The 21,080-nt window shown below is 35.7% G+C and overlaps 2 protein-coding genes across 2 annotated transcripts; both read right to left on the bottom strand.

Annotated features, from left to right (window-relative positions):
* Positions 1-999: 999 nt before the first annotated feature.
* Positions 1,000-2,538, bottom strand: LOC119988590 (NAC transcription factor 25-like). The gene is made up of 3 exons (XM_038833674.1): positions 2,325-2,538; positions 1,925-2,235; positions 1,000-1,836 (listed from the first exon to the last, which is right to left on the bottom strand). Exons 1-3 carry the CDS (start codon positions 2,509-2,511, stop codon positions 1,288-1,290), a joined length of 1,047 nt encoding a protein of 348 aa, XP_038689602.1. The 5' UTR covers positions 2,512-2,538; the 3' UTR covers positions 1,000-1,287.
* Positions 2,539-19,916: 17,378 nt separating this feature from the next.
* LOC119987942 (TIR-only protein-like) lies at positions 19,917-20,698 on the bottom strand. The gene is made up of 2 exons (XM_038832849.1): positions 20,190-20,698; positions 19,917-20,064 (listed from the first exon to the last, which is right to left on the bottom strand). The coding sequence occupies exons 1-2, from the start codon at positions 20,696-20,698 to the stop codon at positions 19,941-19,943; spliced, it is 633 nt and encodes a 210-aa protein (XP_038688777.1). The 3' UTR covers positions 19,917-19,940.
* Positions 20,699-21,080: the final 382 nt, after the last annotated feature.

Below are 21,080 nucleotides of genomic sequence, written 5' to 3'. Positions count from 1 at the left end.
ATTTCCCGGCGATTATAATAGTCGCGAAAGGTTTTACCGGCAAATAAACTTTTGTCGGTGTAGGCTTCGTCGGTATAGGTTTTAGCGGCGAATAGATTGATTGCTGGTAAATACCTTTATAATCGCCGGAATAGGCACACACCTTTTACCGGCATTTTTTATTGCCAGCAAAGTTTGGACTCATTCTAAGTGTAGTTATGAGATTTGCCGACTATTAAAATTGCCGGGAAATTTTTTATTATTTAGTGGCATTTGTAATTGCCACTGAACATTTGAATATTGGATCTCTAATGGCCAATAGAATTGCCGTTAAAACTACAAACCATTTCAGACATTTGCATTAATCGAATGCAATCAAATCACTGTAAAAAAAATTAGAGCATAAAAACAAACAAAATACAATACATTAATGAATGAAATTCTATAATAAACAATCATTTGTTCCAATCCATTTCATATGTAAACCGCAATTCATGATGACAGATACTAACAAATTTTAGACCATATAAAATAAGTCTCACATTGAGAAACCTAATAGAAGAGGGAAACGAAATAATGCGCGCCACTTGAAAAATGAAACACTGTACTTTTTACACGTATCTTTTACATGGAGTTTATAATGGCAATTGATATTGCCAACATTGACCATCTCAAAATAACATACAATAAGCCTATAACGGCAAATGACCGAAACGCCGGTACATAATTGTCGGTAAAAGATTAATCTGGTGTAGTGAGTCAAGACTTGTAATCCGACATTGGATTGACATAACCCAATCGAGAGATATATAAGCAAAGTCCAAACACCTCTCGACACAACAAACATAATATTTTCTGGGCCTAAGTACTTCCGAGATGGCTCAAAAGAATAACTTCGTGTAGACCCGCGAGCAGACAATATTTATTGATGTGTTTGGAATTGGATTTTTAACCGTTCATGAATTGAGATTTTAAAGTACATTAAAAGAAAGGCCAGCAGAAAGAAAGAACTAATGAATCAAAAACAAACAATAAAAGACCAGAACATCTGTTGAAATTCAGTTGTTTGGTTCTGTATATTCATAGTATTTAAATTCATGAGAGTATATGTATATCATATATTCTTGATGTCAAAAGCAAAAGCCAGAATCAGATATATATATATATATATATATATATATATACTTATACAACAATGATCACCTGTAACTAGAATCATCACCGCATAATAATTTCTCCGTCTTCAGCTTCTGTATTCATCCTATATATGAATACCCACTTTCTGTGTAACTAAATCTGTATATCAAACTATGAGTTCCAATTCATGGTGGTAAGGTTAAACTGTGGTGTCAACGCACCATCGCCAAGAGATCCAAGAAGCGTATTCGCATGAAAACCATTACTGCTCTGTGGAATCTGATTAAGCAAAGAAACAAAACTGTTATTCTCTTCATTCCCAGTAGTGCCACCACAACTGTTAAGATCACCATGGAATCGCTTAGTTTCATTCCAGTATTGCGACGCAAATGTGCGCTTAGCCACATTAGAGGCCGAAACAATCAAGGACATATTAGCCCTCGACGATGATGAAGAGGCTAATTGTGAAACAGTTGTGCTATTTTGCATTCCTTGATCTCCTCCTCCTCCTCCTGTCAACATTCCTCCAAAGAAATTCTCTTCATTATCAAGCAATGAACCATAACTTGCAGTACTAATACTACTATTCTTTGTCTGTCTATCAGCGCTACAAGTAGGCAGTGCTGCAAGCATACACTCCATAGCATCATCTTTGTCCCTGTCCATTGGTCTCTGTGTGTTGTTCTTCTTGTAAATCCGGCACAAAACCCAATCATCAAGCTACACAAACCCATCAAACAAAATCATTAAAACGAAAAACCCATTAATCTAAACAAGATCAAATGCAATTTTGTGCGTATAAATATACCCTCAACGAGCCTTTCTTGTTGTTGCCCAAATCAGGAGGTGCAGGGTTTGAGCTGGGACTATTGTCGACTAGACGGTATTCATGCATAATCCAATTGGTTTTAATCCCTTTTGGGGGTTTACCGCCATAGAAAACCAGTGCCTTCTTCACACCGACCTTTTGTGTACCATTTGCTGTTAATATTGGCTTATCAGTACCCGTTGCTTTCCAGTACCCGGATGTCGCAGCCCGATTCGGTCTCGCACCGTTCGGGTACTTCCGGTCTCTCGGAGTGAAAAAATACCACTCGTGCTCCCCAAACGTGGCCTTACCTACCAAAATTCGAAATCACAGAATTCATCATCGAGGTTATGAATTATTCAAAGAAAATTGATTAATTATACATGAAATTAATGTATACTTGGGAGCTCCCATGGATCGAATTTATAGAGATCAACGTCGGCGATGATGCTGACGGGTAGAGGAGCGGAGGCGGCTTTCTTCTTGAGGTAGTGAACGACGAGCTCTTCGTCGGTGGGGTGGAACCGGAAACCCGGTAGGAGGTTGGGGTGGTGTTGCGACCCGGAGGAGGAATTGGTGCTCTCCATTGTTGATGTAATGCCTAATTTGGGGTTTTATGGAGGTATTGATGAAGGCTTATGTATGTTGACAGAGGCGGTTAGGCCACTGATGAAGTTTCCAATGATCGGTTGACACGTGGAATTCTTGTGGGATGGGTTTGGTGACACGTGGAAGAGATGTTGGGTGGGGACCACAGTGTGGGGAGGGAAAACGGGGGAGAGGCAGTGTTTTGAGGGTCGGACGTTCGGGGTAGTCCGGTACGTTTCTCCTGTCATGCTTTTCATATGTAACAGCCATCCCTCTCTCTAAAAAACAGATTTCATGGTTTGGAAGGGAGAGAGGGTTTGGCACGTGTGCACGTGCTGCATTTCTCCTTCCGAAGATTTCATTTGTCTTTGATTTTCATCGTTAGGTTGCTTTATAGCATTTTCGTCGTTATTAGTGAAGTTACCCAAATACCCAAATATGTAAACAAGGCAAATCGAGTTAGGGTTATTCAAACTCTAATTGGGCTCATTTAGTAGACCAATTTTAAAATAAAATTATTGTTGCAAAATGGGTTCCTCACAAACAATCACTATTGAAAAATACCCTGTGTGAATAGACAAGCGTGTGTGTACAAAAATACCACATTAGAAACTTATCACTAGGATTCCTAGTTTATAAGTAGAAGATTTGGATTTATCATTTGGGCCTAAAGACACTCAAGGTTTTGTGGTGTAGAGACTCTTCATACCATGGACCAATGGGCCAAACCACCACACACCCGCCAGTCGCCACTCGGTCGGGCTCGGGCACGGGCCGAGTATGTGATAAAAATATTATTATATTTTTTGGTCAAAGTTTTACTAGTCCTAATTCAATTACAATTGGTTTTCTGACAGAGTTTATTCCTAGATTAAATTCTTAATTTCTTATCTCTTACTAAGAGATGAAATTCAATTTCGTGTCAAACTTGTGCTCGTAAAAGAGTTCTAATTCTTTTTGGACTTTGGGATCTCCTCTACTATAAATACCCATAAAGGATGACTTTCAAGCAACACCGAAAATTCTCTCTTTCAAATTTCCTTGTTTTCATATGTTTTTCGTACTTGAGTGATGTCGGTTCAAGACAGTTTGACAGAGACCTATTCCACTTAGTGCTGTCGAGTTCAGGTTAATGTGTTGTATCTTAGGAGGTGAAGCTCATTGATTTGCTAAGCACCCGATAGGCAGGAGCTATCGCCTTAAGGAGATTCAAGGATACCCGTACCTCACCTTTGTACAACAGATACCAGGATCTGTTTCTTTTCTTTGCTCTGCTTTGTTATACAGTTTTATTATTCATCAATAAAATTGTTCTTGCTTTCTGTCTTTTATTTTCTGCAACTTTTACTATTACGACAACAATCACAAATTATAGAACAATATAGAGAAGCAATTGAAAAGAGAAAGAGAGAAGAAGAACACATGATTTACGAGGTTCGGCAATGTGCCTACATCCTCGCTGCTGTTTTCAATATGGGAAATTCCTTAGTATATTCGGCTAGGGTTTTTAACCCTTATATAGCATCTACCTAGGTACCTGAAAATACAACTTTATCCCCATACAAAAATAACCAACTCACATCAGTAATACCGTGCTCGATTGGTATGCTTCGCTCCCCTCTCGCATAACTTCCCATTTCCTCAGAGCTTTTAGGTACTAGATAAAACTTCTAATATGAACAATTATTTAACAATTATAACTTTTATGAGTTAAGTCCCACATCGGTTAGGCAATGCCCAACCAATGGCTTAGTAAAGTCAAAGTCCACCATGCAACGGACAAAGCTTTTTCCTAACCCAAGTGAGTTGGGTTTTGATACATAGTCTTCGCCCTTTAGTAGCTGGGCTAAGGAGAAACAAAGTCGCGTGAGCCCGATGTATCCTTATGAAACGAACAACCCAAAGAAGAAAATATTATTGACATGTATGGAGATGTGGATATCTGATAATAACTTGCATTCTCATGCATTTTAGGGCTTTGTATTGACTCAAGGACTAACTTGGTTCTCATGTAACGAATCAAGCCCAAGCTGAGCCCTTAAAGGTTGCCGTAAAGCAACTTGTCACGGAATCAGAGGAGGAATTTTTGTGTAAATTTGACGGTTTAAGTTTAAACTCATATTAAATATTCAAATGACAATCTTGAATGGTGTTATTCCAGGTGAGGAATTTTTGTGTAAATTTGACGGTTCAAGTTTAAACTCATATTAAATATTCAAATGATAATCTTGTATGGTGTTATTCCCGATTGCCAAAAAAACTTAAACTTTTCACCACAATGCGGATGGAGCTTATACTTTGTATTAACACAATGCACAGACCAAAATCCAAAATTATGTTGTATATAGGACCTTGTTCTTCTACTGCAAACTTGATTTGGTACCACATGCACTTTGTTTTTTGTTTCAGTGGCACAGAATACTGAATACAACTTTGTTACTGATGTGACAAGGAGACACTTCCTACGACATAACATAGTAAGAGAGCAATCTCGAACACCTTTTGACTTGCACACAAATTTTCATCCTTTGATGAGCAAAGTCACGTTCAAAACATGAGTGGCAAATAAAATCATCATTGCTTGAAAAAAGAAAAAAAAAAGAAAGAATTTCACTGTCAAGGAATATCTTAATCATGAACCTCTGACGAAGTGGGATCATCAGACTCTTCTCATGTGGGTCACTACCGTTTTGGCTTGTCTGCAATTTTACTTTCAAGATAGGATAGATCTTTCCAGGGTTAATAATACTTTTACACACCGAAAGATAGTCAATATTTCAATTTACACATTGTTGTTTAAAATGTTTCAATTTGGTCACCCAATAATAAAATTATTTCAACTTGGTATCTCGGATAGATTTTCTCACTTTGGGGCAGTCAAATTACACATGTGGCACATTGATTATCCAAATATTGATTGCCACATGTGCAGTTTGACTGCCCCAAAGTGGAAAAATCTGCCCGAGAAACAATATTATTATTGGATGATCAAATTGAAACATTTTAAACAACGACGTGCAAATTGAAACACTGACTATCTTTCGATGCGTAAAAGTGATATTAACCCGATCTTCCCATTACAATCCGCTATACAGTTTCATGTAACCTTAAAAGAAATGCCTTTATATACGTCACACCCTCTTATTTCCAAACACCCATCATTATTCTTAAAGAAAAAAAAAAGAATCTTGTAGCATTTTTTACATGGGATTTACTGTATTCCTAAAGGCTAAAAGCACATGATAACTCTAAAAGCACAATATGAAAGCAACTACATATATCAAGCTAGCTCCTCTACGAGGCCTTAAGGAGGGATTTGGGATACTTAGCTGTCAAAAATGACAAAATTGTTAGTGTAGGATTGAAAATGATCCATGTGCCTATCCTTATCTCCATGAGCTAGGGTTTAATTGCGTAGATTGTGTGTGTTTTTTGGTTTCTCTATATATACACAAGAATTCTCACGTGCGCACCAACTATGCTCACCAATTTTATGTATTTATTTTTTAATCATAAATGCGGTAGATCCCACAACAAATGTGTGAATTTCATTATAGTTTATTACAACCATTGGATTTTGAGTGCGTAAAGTTGATGCGCATGTGAGAATTCCTATATATACATACATACATACATATATGTATGTATGTATGTATATGTACAAATTGCAGCTTCTTTTTAATAGTCAAAGATAGTGATTGTGTTCTCTGAATCTATACTTACAAGATTGGGACTACCATCCAAAGAGACTGAATAGGGGATGGCTCTTGTTTTGATTCAAATAGTTATAATAACATAACAAACACCACCAAACTTTAGGCCATTGATTTTTGACTTCTTTCGGAAGAGATATGACATGGTAATTTGAATTATAGGACCACTGATGATTTGGTCTAACAAACTTTGTCATAGTTGTTAAGCCAATTAAGCTCCACCACACACAGAAGAAGAAAAAAGTTAAAGATACACTTCACATATTTTGGTCTTGATTAACCCCCTTATTTATCCATTTATAGGCAGTCCCAAATGTTGCAGAGAAAATCAGCAGATGAGATTCAAAGTAATGGGTGTTTGGGCTTAAACTATTTGACCAACTAATACACACTTAGCAGAACTTTAAGGGCACAGCTACAGCACTTGGTCCAAACCAATTTCAATAATCTTGACAGTTCAATCAGGGTTGTCTAGACTCTGGCATGCACACATTCTCCATTGCCTGTAATTTCCATAATCATGGGCTACATCCGCTAAAATGAGACAAAGGGGGAAGGTAGCAATAACAACAAAAGAGTGATGATGAGGACTTTTAACACTTTTTTTGTTTTGGTAAGAAACAATAAGGTTGGGATGCTCGTGAACATTACATGTTATGTTGTGCATAATCAAAGGACACTACATTATCATCTACATGACTCCGGTTTTTCAAGTTTGGAGATGTGACAAGCCCATGAAGAGTTGGCCCAAACAACCTTATTGCCTGTTCTGGCCCATCAACGGAGAAGGCTTGAAGTTGGGGTTAGTATTTGACTATTTTCTTGGATGTACCATACTCTCACCCACCTCATGAGAACAATATATGCAACAAGTCTAAGTGGCATTTTAGAGGTTGGAATGAAGATGGGATGATGGTGAGAATCACCAATTTTCTGGTTTGGTTCATTTTGAGAGGGTAGAATCTCAAACTCATTCCGCTATGAGAGAATAACTATTCTCTCCGGGATAGCGAGGAGGCTCCAATTATAGACTTGTAGTTACAATTCCCCCCAAAATTATCTTCAATTATAAATTAAAATGTGTTTTTTAATATTTGGTGTTCATATAAAATGCTGGAATATAGTAGATTTTGGAAAAAAATCAAAATCCTAAAGACTAAAATATAAACCCTAAAAACTAAAATTTAAACTCTAAATCCTAAGTCCTAAACTTTAAATCTTAAACACTAATTCCTAACTCCTAAACTCTAATATGTATTTTCAAACAAACAAAGCTATTATGATATGATTATGATTACTAGCTAAAGTCTAGGACATGATTAATATGACAACTTAATCATAGGAATAGTTACCTTGATTATAGGGATTATGGTTGATCTGTTTCTACTCTTAGTTAACATCATTCTTTGTATAAATACATATAGTAGATAATGCAAATATATAGAAAAATTATCCCACATCTTTTGCTATTTTCGTATCTTGTTCTCCAAAATCAACATGGTATCGGAGCCCTTGTAAAATCGTGAATTCTTGCTTCTCGTTTCAGTCTCTTCGTGAACTCTTATCTCGTGTGTCAATCTCCTGCTACTCAGTTATCAATCCTATTTTTTTCATCATGGAAAAACATGATGTCACTCAGCCTATTCACACAATTCTTGATGGGTCAAATTATGTCTTATGGTCTCAGGCCATCGGAACATTCTTGAAGGGTCGCAAACTATGGCATATCGTTACCGGCGATATTACTCAACAAACTCAAGGCAAGGAAGAAACTGACGATAAATTTGCAGATCGTCTCGATGATTGGGATTGTAAAAATCACCAGATCATTACTTGGTTCAACAATACAACCCTTCCTTCCATTCATCAACAGTTTGGGCGTTTTGAGACAGCCAAACAAATTTGAGATTTGTTGGCTCAACGATACACCACCACTGGACTTTCTCATCGATATCAATTGACCAGCACCTTGCACCAAATGAAACAAGAGCCGGGTCAATCTATCAATGAATTTCTTTCTCAGATGCAGTCCATATGGGATCAACTACAACTATCATAACCTTCCTCGAAAAATCCTGATGATGCTGATTATCGTGATCAATTGCGACTGATTCAGTTTCTTATGGCCCTCATTGATGTGTTTGGATCGATTAGAGCTTTTCTACTTCTATGCACACCATTACCAACTCTTGAATCTGTCGTCTCTCAATTATTGTCAGAGGAAACTCGTCTCTGCTCCTCCAAAGTTCAACACACTGAAGCTGTTCTTGCCACTCCTTCCTACTCGAATAAGACGGGTGGATAATATTGTAAACATTGTCACAAAACAGGTCATTCCTTGCCCAACTTTCTTTTGATTGAATGCAGGTATTGTCACAAGAAAGGACATATATTGTCAACTTGTCCTACTCAACCTCCTTGCCCTACTCCATCCAAGAATACACCATATACTCCCAGTTCACCATTCAAGACATCTCCAACTGCTGTTGCTGCTATCACTGAGGAGACTACATCTTCTAATATTTCTCTCCGTGATCTAGAGGATTTATTCAAACAAGTTGTGTCTAAATCCCAAACTCTTACTGCTCTCTTATAGTCTCAGGTACTTCCTCTTAGTATTTTGGTTCTGCATGTTGTAATCACATGTCACCTGACTCTAGTATTTTTCTATCTCGAGTGTTCGATCATAGTTCTCCCACCATTCAAACCACAAATGGTTCTCCCCTGCATGTTACGTCCCGAGGTTCTGTTTCTACTTCTTTAATAAGTTTACCTGGCACTTATCATGTTCCTCGTCTCACTATGAATCTCATTTCCATCGGTCAACTCTGTGAACTTGGTCTAACAATTTCTTTTTCTTTCACTGGTTATGTTGTGCAAGATCCTTAGAAGAGGATGGTGCTTGGGATAGGGCGTAGAATTGGCCGCATGTTCAAGCTTCAATCTCTTCATATTCCATCTTCAGTGTCTTCCTTCGTGCTCTCAACCACGTCTTTTCCTCAGACTATTGATCTCAACATTTGGCATTTGCATCTCGGTCATGTCTTTCTTAATAAGCTATGGTCTCTTGTTTTCAAAGGTTGTTTAGGTTCTGTTAAAGACACTTCATTTCAATATGTCTCTTGCATTTGGGTAAACAACCAGCATTATCTTTTAATCATAATGATTCAATTGCTACAAATTCTTTTGATCTTATTCATTCAGACATATGGGGACCATCTCCTAATTCAACCATGTGTGGTTCACGGTATTTTGTTGTGTTTATTGATGATCACTCACATTATACTTGGTTATATCTCATGGAAAATAGATCCAAACTTTCAGCTATTTATATTTCCTTTGCAAATATGGTACGTACACAATTTTCCAAAGTTATCAAAATTCTTCGTACCGACAATGCCATGGAATATAAAGATAGCCAACTCCTCCAATTTCTTGATCATCAAGGTACCATTATTCAACGATCTTGTCCAAGTACATCACAACAAAATGGTCGTGCCGAACGTAAACATCGACGCATTCTTGATTCTGTTTGTGCAATGCTCATTTCTTCGTCCTGTCCAGAACTTTTTGGGGAGAAGCAGCTCTCACTGCTGTGTATACTATTAGTCGTCAACCAACTCCGATTCTCGATTATCACACTCCCTATGAAAAGCTATTTGGCACTATTCCAACATATACATCTCTCAAAGTATTTGGGTGTGCCTGCTTTTCTCTTCTTCATCCTCATGAACATACAAAACTCGAACCTCGGGCTCATCTTTGTTGTTTTCTCGGGTATGGCATTGAGCATAAGGGATACAAATGTTGGTATCCTATCTCTCAAAGACTTCGTATTTCCCGTCATGTGGTTTTTTGAAAAAGACTATGTTCTCTGTTTTTATCTTTGTTTACCTTACAGTCTGACCAAACATATTTTCTTGATCCCAACATTGAACTCTTTTCGGAGACTGAAGATTCCAGCACATCCACTGAGCTTGTTCCAGCACACGACTCTACGCCAATTGGCCCAGCTCCTTCCATGTCTGAAGACCCTACACCAGGTTTGCCCTCTTCTCCTCCACCCCTCCGTCGCTCTGCTCGCCTAAAAGAACTTCCTACTCATTTACGTGATTATCACTGTTTCTCAACTATTGCTTCCTTACATGAACCTTCCACCTATAAAGAAGCATGTACTAACCCTCTTTGGCAGCAAGCAATGGTGGAAGAATTGTTGACTCTTGAAAATACAAAAACATGGGAGATGGTGGATTTGCCTCTAGAAAAATCATTGGTGGGAAGTAAATGGGTTTTCAAAATTAAAAAGGCATCTGATGGTTCTGTGGAGCCATACAAAGCTCGTCTTGTCGCTCGGGGTTACACTCAAGAATACAGAATTGATTACGAGGAGACTTTTGCTCCAGTTGCATGGCTTACCACTATTCGGAGTTTGATAGTTGTTGCTGCAGTTCGCAAATGGAAGCTCTTTCAAATGGACGTCAAGAATGCCTTTTTGAATGGAGACCTTCAAGAAGAGGTTTACATGAAACCACCTCCAGGGTATGAACATTCTCCAAATAAAGTGTGTAGGTTAAGGCGAGCACTATATGGATTGAAGCAAGCACCTCGTGCGTGGTTTGTGAAATTCAGCCATACTATTTCACAGTTTGATTTTTCATCCAGCCTGTATGATTCTGCGTTATTCATTCGGAAAACAAGCTCGGGCACTATATTCTTACTCCTTTACGTGGATGATATGATTATCACTGGTGATGATCTTTGTGGTATCTTTGACATCAAACAATCTCTTAGTCAATCTTTTGAGATGAAAGACCTTGGTATACTCAAACTACATTCTGGGTTTAGAAATTTCTTCTGACAATACTGACTATTACCTCTCACAAGTCAAATATGCTTCTGATCTCTTGAGTCGAGCAGGCATCACAGATAACAAAACCACCATGACACCTCTTGATCCAAATGTTCGGCTCAAATATGTTGATGGCAAGTTACTCAGTGATGCTACTTTATATAGGCAATTTGTTGGCCGTTTAATATATCTCAGTCACTTGACCCGATATTGTCTATGCAGTGCATCAAGTGAGTCAATTTATGTCAGCCTCACATTCCAATCACTTTGCAGCAGTTCTTCATATCTTGCGATATATCAAAGGTTCGTTATTCCATGGACTACATTTTTCCTCTCACTCCTCTTTGATTATCCGGGCATTTTCTGACGCTGACTGGGGTGGTGACCTCATTCATAGGAGATCCACAACTGGCTATTGTTTCTTTTTAGGAGATTCTCTCATATCTTGGCGGAGTAAGAAACAAACTCTTGCCTCCTGATCAAGTACAGAATCAGAATATCGGGCACTTGCCGATACAATTGCTGAACTGTTATGGTTACGATGGTTACTTGAGGACATGGGTGTTCCTCAAACTTCTGCTATGGTTATTCATTGCGATAATGAGAGTGCCATGAAGATTACATATAATGATGTTTTTCATGAGTGAACTAAGCACATTGAAATTGATTGTCACTTTGTGCGTCAACATCTTGTTCGGGGTGTTCTTAGACTTCAATCAGTTAGTTCAGCAAATCAAGTTGCAGATATTTTTACCAAAGCCCTTCCTGCCAGACCATTTCATACATTGGTATCCAATCTCAAGATGGTTTCGGTACAACCTCCTTGAGGTTGAGGGAGGATGTTATGATATGATTATGATTACCAGCTAAAGTCTAGGCTTATATTTTGTTGTATAATCTACTGTAAAGCCTAAGTCTAGGACTTGATTAATATGACAGCTTAATCATAGGAATAGTTAGCTTGATTATAGGGATTATGGTTGATATGTTTCTACTCTTAGTTTTTTTTTTGAGTACAAGTAGGAAAGTACATGTATCAACAGGCCCCACATAGGAGGCACAAACCAAGCCCACGCAGGGGCAGACTAGGCCCACACACCTCTTTATAAATATTCAGAAGGAGGTGAGACTAGAGCTCATGACCTGAAGTCAGGGACATGCAAAGTCATTGCCTGTTTATACTCTTAGTTAACATCATTCCTTGTATAAATACATATAGTATGATAATGCAAATATACAGAAAAATTATCTCACATCTTTTGCTATTTTCGTATCTTGTTCATGAAAATCAACAAAAACAATGATTTAACATGGTTTTGGGGGAGAATTGAAGCTACAATTGTAGTTAAAAATTGAAGCCCCTCCCAACTCATTCTCCCCAAAGGAGAATTATTTTTAATATAAAAAATACTATTACGCCCTTATTATAAAATAATCATATCCATTAGATTAATCTTGTTTGGTTTTTGAATTGAATTGAAACAATAAGCTTGCATATAGACAACTCGTATTTGGCCATAGGTAATTAATTAGCAGCTTTGTTATTTTTGTCTTCCTCTTGCAAGCCTTTTATTTTAAGAAGATAGCGATAAGCAAAACGAAAATTTTATTGCGAAATTGTACCAACCATATGGTATTATTCCGAATTAACTATGTTATAAACATTGTTTGCTCCGAAATTCCATCTACAAAGCAATATATGTTGTCAAATACTCTTTATTTTTCTTTTACTAGCTTGAGTTGCAACCATTTGATAATGCCTTTGATAGTTTTGGTATAAACATAATGATGTTTAATTTTTTAATGAATTGTATGTAACTAATGATGATCATTATGGAATATTTATTTTAATATTTTTTATTAGATACCTCGATAAAATGGGGTTGTTGGAAAAGTCTGCACTTTATGGAAAATCTACTATTAGTTAAACTAAAAAAAAATGAAAAATATTGTTTTAATTTTTTAAAAAAGGATAATATGAAAATTACACTATTAAAATTCTCACACTCATAGCCTCATACTCACTCTTTATTTCATAACAAACATAGTGATGCACGTCACACTCACCTTAGGATCACATCACACTCATTCAATTATGAATCAAATGCTCCGTAAAACCTAGAAGCATCAAAGCCAATGCAACAAAAGATGAACAGACATGACCTACTCAAAAATATTTCTGTTGGACCATAGGTTCTACGTGTTTGATTTTGATCGTATCCATTCATTAGCGCTAGTTGATTATGTGATGAATTGTGATGAATTTACATGAGTTTGAATGTCTACGCTCACTTGTGAAATTACGCTTGATCATTCTATGTGCTAGACTTATGAAAATTATTCATGCGAAAATGTGTCACATAAGAAAAGTCTATCAGTCTCTCTTGAGAATCGATCGATCAACCTAAGTTTGAGTTTCATTATTTTAACTCAAAAAAAAAAAAATTCGATCGATCTACCTTGAAAATCTATCGATTGACTTTACACAATGGGAATTCAGTTTTGCATTACTTGAATGATTTGCTTCGTTATATGATCAGACGATGTCCGTTAGACTTAAAATTTTGTATGGACATTCTAATATGCCTAAATTATTTTATCATACATATTTTATGATCATGATTGAGCTAAGTACATTTTAATGAAGCTCTTTTTAGATTACATATAAATTAGGAAGTTCTATCTCCTATTTCTTTGTAGGTTTAAAACCCTTGATCATCATATGAAATCTATGGAATGAATTGGAGTCCTAGGGTGCTAGGGTGTGTACATGTTCGCAAAATTATCCACTAAATCAACTAAAAGAGATTAACTTGTGTTGATTGAATTGAGCATTAGAAAGATTAATTGACGACTCAGATAAATTTCCCAAAAGAATTATATAAAATGATTGAATAGAAAAATCGCCAAAGCAATTATATGGAGCAGGTTCCATAAATAAATCATGCAAATGAATTATATAGAGGGAGTTTAGGTTAATGATTGCCTGCTTCTTGATTTTGTTAGTTTATGATTTGTGATAAACATTTTGAAATTGCACGTTCATTCAAATTTAGTATAAATATTCTCTATCATTCTCCATAATTTACGTTTGAGTTATTAGTTTTATGGTATATGATAGACCTCTTATTGCTTGCAATGGTCACATTTTGTTGGGCTAGCAAAAATCAATATTGGGTCCCATATTTATTACATAAAAAGTCAAGCCAAACACGTCTCTCAATACAACCACATCAACAAAACACATTTCCCAATATAGTCACATCATCAAAACACAAATTCCTATACATTTTTCCTTCTCACCCAACATGGAGGCCAACAAATTCTCATGCCCTCCATGTTGTCCACAATAAAACTACACCAAAGCACAATCTTCCAATACAGCTATATCAGCAAAACACATCTCCCAATACAGTCACATCAGCAAAACACAAAACCCAATATAACCACATCAGCAAAACACAAAACCCTATACATATTTGTTAGCCCAACTAAAATAACACTATTGCAAGTGCTCTAAATTGAAGTTGATGAGATTCAGCCCCAATCAATTGAGAATCGCTTGTCAAACTCGCTTCCCAATGATATTTGATTATCAATTGAAGCAGTTAAAATGTCCACATCCTGTGATGTTATATTAAGTTGAACACATGATAATATGTTTAAATGTAATTGTGATATTTATTTGTTTTCTTCCATTTTTGACATGCAAATAAATAATTTTAGCCAAAGAAGTTATGTAAAGCAGGTGCAACTATTTTTTGATATGCGATTTATATTATATGTTAATTAACGAATTAGATAGATTGCCCAAAAGAATTATATAGAACAATTCAATAGATAAATCGCCAAAAAAATTATATAGAGTGGGTTCCAAAAATAAATCACGGAAATGGATTTATATAGAGCGAGTTTAGGTCAATAGGTTGTTTGCTGCTTATTTTTATTATTTTGTGAATTTTGATAAACAATGTAAAATCCTCTTATTTGCATTTACCTGATCTTTTTAAAATTACTCAAACTATGAGCAACATTTTGAGAGCACATGTTTTTTAACATTTAGTATAAATATTTTCTATCATTCTCCATAATATACATTTGAATTTACCTCCTATTGCTCGCATTACATCACATATTATTAAAGTTGATGTGATTCGAATCAAATCATGGCAAATATATTAATAAAATTCATTAGATAATTTTTTGTTAATAAAGTTGATGTGATTCCAATCACATTGTCGCTTCCCAAAGTTCACTTTACCATTAAACTTCGGGTGTAATGCATATTGGTCACTGAAAGATACATTCGTTTTCAATTAGGTCACCCAAAGAAAAAAATTTCAAATTGAGTCATTGAAGTTCCAATTTTAAGTAATTAGGTCATGAGGATCCAATTCCGATCAATTGATCGCCGGAATTTGCTGAGATGTCAGCTTATTGCATATGTGGACCAAAATTAAAATAAAATAAATTTGCAACAGTAGGATATTAAAATAAAAATAAAATGCCACATGGAATATTAACATAAATTAAAATGCCACATGGAATATAAAACAACTAAAAATAATTTTAAAAAAGAAAAACCATAAATTAAAAGAAAAAAAATGAAGAATACAGATGTGGTCTTTCATCCTAGATCGAAAACCAGAATTAAAAGGGAAAAAAAATCAAGAGAGAGACGAAGAGATTGGCTATGGCTATGGCTATGGTCGAGATTTTGAAATCAGAAATAAAAATGCATGATTGTTGAAATCTTGTCAATGGCTATGGGCTGATGGTGTTCATGATGTGGAGGCATGGCTACGGTCGAGACCGTACGTGTTAGTTGAGTGAACTCTGCCTCATACAGCTCGGGGCGGGGATAAACTTGCTTCTTCCATTAGATCCAGATGAGAGAGACGAGTTGGAATTTTTGATGGTGGTTGCGGAGAGAGGGTTTTATTTGCATCCGAGTCCTTTGAGTACGCCGAGAAGTAGAGAGCCGGAGTTGTTGACTCTGTCTCCTCTGCATTCTCCAAGGGACAGTGGGTGGAGGTGAGGAATAACTGGAGGCGGAGGGGTTGGGGTGATGGCTATGGTCCAGATCTGGACATGGACCATGGTGATGTGGAAAGGGGAGGTGGAGGATAGGGGTGGGGGTGGAGGAGGGGTGGCCGCAGTGGGTGAAGGCGGAGAGGAGGGTAGAGTTGCGGCGTCTGGGAGAGAGAGGAGAATTTTATCTTTTATTTTTTATTTTTCAGATTTTTATTTTTGTATATGTCACTTTACATTTTTATTTTTATTTTTATTTCCACATCATTTTTTAATTCCACATGACATTTTTATTTTTATTTTATATCATATTTTGACCAACTTATGACATGTCAGCAAATTCCAGCGACTAATTGATCGGAATTATACTCTCATGACCTAATTGCTTAAAATTGAAACATTGAGTGATCCAATTTGAAATTTTTTTCTTTGAGTGACATAATTGCAAATGGAGATATCTTTTAGTGACCTATATACACTAAACCCCATTAAACTTCTCTACTTCAAACTTAGCATTGAAAATAGTTTTCCAGTAAGAAGACGCAATGGTAGAAGACGATGTCGGAGCATCTTGTGAAGACTTCTTAGAACAATCATCATCACTCATCTTCGGCTACAGTAGCCCATCGGTCGGCCCCATGCCTAAAAAATAAATTTTTTTGAGCAAAAAACAAAAAATACGAACAAAGAAATTATACAAAGGTCTTCCGGACTGCGAACAAGCATGTCCAGATAGCCCAAGTTGTGAGCTAATTTTTTCACAATTTCCTGGGAGAAATGATCGTCTGAACCGCTTCTCTCTTATTCTTCTCAATATGTTCAAATTTCAATATCACTTGCTCTTGACAATTGCCGGACAAAAAGATAACCGGAGGAGATTCGTGCCGCTAATTTCATCTGCTTAATTTGTCGGCCCCGGTGGGTCCACATATTTATATATTTTTTAAAACAATTAATCATTCCACAAAAGATTCGTTCTTGTAAACATTTCTCTTCAATTAATATGATTGTACCATAGATTTTTGAGTTTTTCATGCTGTCGTTCAATAGCTAACTTAGTTAAATTACTGAGTGAGTTTCGAGTTAATTCATATATACATACATTAATTTTGTATATATGCTATTGGGGTCTAATTTCTAATACCCTTTGGGTGATAGTTTAGTGGTGAATTTCTTAAGGGCTAAACTATATGGAATTAGAAAGTCATGAATTTGATGATATCACTGGAGCAATATCCTCGTGGCTATGCTATGTAATTTATCTCATCGTCATGTGAGAAATCTTATTTTGTCATTAGGTGAAAACTTATGTGCATGTACGCAGGCTTGATGGCTTGAGTATAGGCTCGTATCGGATATCCAAAGATAATATTGTATAGTGTCATTCTGGGTTAAAAAAAGTATGCGGTGTAGTAAAGATTGTCGTATGCCATTAATAATAGTTGTTTTTTTAATCTTTCAGTCAATTATTGGATTATTATCGAGCTTAATTGTCACCATCAGGAGTATCGATTGCGGTTGCTAAATTAATATGGTGGAGTACTAGTGAGGAAAACAAATAGCTAGGTTTATGTTGACATTTTAACACGCTAGCTGGTGAGTTTTTGCATGGAAGATGCATATAAAAATAAAGGGACTAAATTTAGGGTGCGAGGACAGTTTCCCCAATATTTCATGGAAATATATTTCTTACTCTCCACTCACTTCCAAGAAACAATCATGATTTTTTTTATAATTTAATTTCTCTTGTTTGGATCTCTCCACATATTTATAACCTAATAAAAATAAAAATAGCTATTAGCGAGAATTTTTAAGATTTTAAATAATAATAAAATATTTCGCCTAACCATGAAAGAATAGAAAGAATAAAAAGAAACAAATCAATACATATTCAAATTGATTATTTGGATTTATATATGTTGGATGAGATAATTTTATTTGTACACGCCATTTATTCTTAACTTTTTTTTTTGTGAAGGGTTTAAACCCCATCACTTCATTTCATAGTAGCTAGCAAACGTTACAACTAACGTCACGTTAGCGGCTTAGGAATTTACGAACATTGAAGAAATAAACATCGGACTAATATCGGGCAATCCCGAGATGTACCCGAATAACATTGTCCTGGGCTAAACCTGGATAGACTAAACAAAAATATAAAGCAAAACAACACATATGGATTGGATCATTTCAAACAAAGCACTTATTTTTCTTTCCATTTTTAAAGGAAAGTATCTCTTAATTTTTTCTACAAATCTGAGTACATAAGAGAAGTGTGATTGACAGAGCTTATTTTATGTACTAAATCTTTTTGCACTAAAATTATCTGCATTATCTGTTATAGTTTTCTTATTGTTAGCATATACGCGTAAGCCACATGGCTAGTCCAATTGTTGAGGACTAAGGAGAATTTTGTGCATTTGCTTGTACTATTTCAAACAAAACTCTTATTTTTCTTTCCATTTTTAAGGAAAGTACCTCTTAATTTATTTATTTTTTTACGAATATGAGTGTATAAGAGACGCGGGATTGACAAAGCTTATTTTATGTACTAAATTTATTCGCACTAAAATTATCTGTTGTGGTTTTGTTATGGTTAGCATCTATTGAAATTTATCTGCACTAAATTTATTCGCACTAAAGTTATTTGCACTAAATTTATTTGTGAGATTTAGTTGGCATAGAATATAAACAATGAATCTTATTTGAAAGAGTTTTCTAGGCCGATTTAGAATATACGAAAATTTTTCAAAATCCATCATATATTTTGATAGAGAAATCGTTTTTGAAATTTTGTTTAAAAAAAAGAAAGAAGTCAAAACTGATAATCATGCACATGTGTGGTGGAGAAAATATTATTAGAGATGAAATGAGGAAAAACGCGGACACGTTCAATAATTTTATTAAATGAAAAAGGATATATATGTAATTTAATGAGCTATGTCGTTGTTAATAATTTTTTTTTTCGCTTGTTCTTTGTGAAACATGTCTTTCCAATTGTGTTCCTAGTGGTAGTTGCCCCCAAAAAAGAGAGGATTTTAGGACTTACAAAAAAAAAATTCATGGTTTTTAAGGTTTAGGGTACCCTAAACTTTTTTGGCAAGCACATTATTATTATTTCTTTTCATGTTTTCAGTTATTAGGACGAGGTCATCGGATTCAAGAATTAATGTTGTCGACCCGTACCACCCGTATCGAATATTTTAGCATTGTCATTCCAAAAGTTGAATATTTTTATATAAGAAAATGTATGGCAATTTCAACTGCTCTACCATGCTATATATATATATATATATATATATATATATATATATATGTAATTAATGCCGTATCTATAATCATTGATCTTATCTTTCATGTTTCCTTCATTAAATTTTTTTTGACATATTTTATCTCCTCAAAACCGAAAACCATGGTGTTACGTAACAAATAAGAACAAGAAATTAATTAAAATAACATGCATGGAGAGACAAAGGTACAAGTATTAATTAAGAATAAATAATCAAACAATTTAAACTTCATTGAATTTTCAATATGCAAGTTACAAAATGTATCATATCGGTATTGTTATGGAATAACAACTAATTAAACTAATCCATAACGGTAAAAGAAAAGAACAGAAAAAAGAAAAAAGAGGATCATCAACTTATTAGTATGAAGGCCCCCCTTATAAATTATATGCGTTACATAAGTATCCCTCTTTTTACAACAAAAATCGAATTAATTAACAAGTTAATTGATGAGAGATACCCAAAGAATTGAATTAATGAATTAATTGTGTAAAGAAGCAAAAAAATAAATAAATCCGTATTCTTCAAACCATGATTTTGGGTCTTCATTTTAGTAATCCTTGCACAACATATTTACGAATCCTTCTTCCTCCTTCTCCTTCCCCTTCCACCTCCAACAAGTTCTTTATCACCGCATCGGTCGCCTCCGTTAAGAACTCCGACCAATCCCTATATAATCCGTACCATAACATCAATTTAATTAAGGTTCATAAGAAAACCGAGAAACATCTAATTGCGGAATATAAATGTATATATATATATATATATATATATATATGTATATATAGACATACCCTCTTTGGGAATCAAATGTGAGTCCGACCGTGTACTTAGCCTCCTCAAGAGCCCATTTGAATCTCTGAATCTCCTTAGCTTCACAGCTCCCATTGTCGACAACTCTCAATTCCGACGGCTTGACATCACAAAATATGGGTATAACTTTCTTCTTACTCTCCATAATCAAGGCCAACTCATGGAGACAAAAGTAGGAGTCACAATATCTGGGCGAAAACACAGCAACACCAAGCTTAGATCTTCCAATAGCCGAATCGATTTTGTGGAACAAGTTGTCTCCTGGCTTCATATTCTTGCTGTCCAAAAATGGGTTTAGCCTAAGCCGCTGCAAGTGATGGTAGAGTAGCCCCGCAATGGTCCTCTTGGTATCGATCCCGCGGTGGTTAATGAAGACGTCACACGGTGGTGGTCGGTTATTGATTGTGATGAATTGTTGTTGGGTTTTCAAGATTTTGCGGTACAAGTTGTTGGCTGCTGGTGGTGGTGATGATGGAATGTAACGCTGCATGGCTCCTTGAAGAAGCTAAGCAAAAACACACAAGAAATTGTTGTTTGAATAAAAAATTTTCTTTGTGTTTTTTTGTTAGTGTTGGCGTGTACGATTAGGGTCGGCGGGGAGATATGAGGTATTTATAGGGAGTGAATATGGGGACTGACTGGGATATGATAGAAAATTTTGGTTTTGACAAAATGTTTTATTTTTCAAAGTGTGTGAATTTGGACTTTAGAAGAAAATACCTGGTATTTGTTTTAAAGGGAACAAAGTAAAGGGAGTAAATTAAACAAGACAACAAATATGATGTACGTGTAACTCTCTCTCTCTCTATATATATAGAGAGAGAGAGCAATTCTCCTATGAGCACCTAAAATACGCATCTATGTTTTCATCA

This window comes from Tripterygium wilfordii, chromosome 21, assembly GCF_013401445.1.
Source record: "Tripterygium wilfordii isolate XIE 37 chromosome 21, ASM1340144v1, whole genome shotgun sequence".
NCBI lineage: Eukaryota > Viridiplantae > Streptophyta > Magnoliopsida > Celastrales > Celastraceae > Tripterygium > Tripterygium wilfordii.
The sequence above is the reverse complement of the archived record's forward strand: the minus strand, read 5'-3'. Positions and strand labels throughout refer to the sequence as shown.

What these genes read in the sequence shown, in the direction of transcription:
- LOC119987942 (XM_038832849.1), bottom strand. Translation starts at nt 20,698, where the DNA reads ATGCAGCGTTACATTCCATCATCACCACCACCAGCAGCCAACAACTTG. An exon ending in ACATTTGATTCCCAAAGAGG is followed by an intron (nt 20,065 to 20,189) that starts GTATGTCTATAT and finishes CGGATTATATAG; the next exon opens with GGATTGGTCGGAGTTCTTAA.
- LOC119988590 (XM_038833674.1), bottom strand. Translation starts at nt 2,511, where the DNA reads ATGGAGAGCACCAATTCCTCCTCCGGGTCGCAACACCACCCCAACCTC. An exon ending in CGATCCATGGGAGCTCCCAA is followed by an intron (nt 2,236 to 2,324) that starts GTATACATTAAT and finishes GAATTTTGGTAG; the next exon opens with GTAAGGCCACGTTTGGGGAG. An exon ending in ACAAGAAAGGCTCGTTGAGG is followed by an intron (nt 1,837 to 1,924) that starts GTATATTTATAC and finishes GGGTTTGTGTAG; the next exon opens with CTTGATGATTGGGTTTTGTG.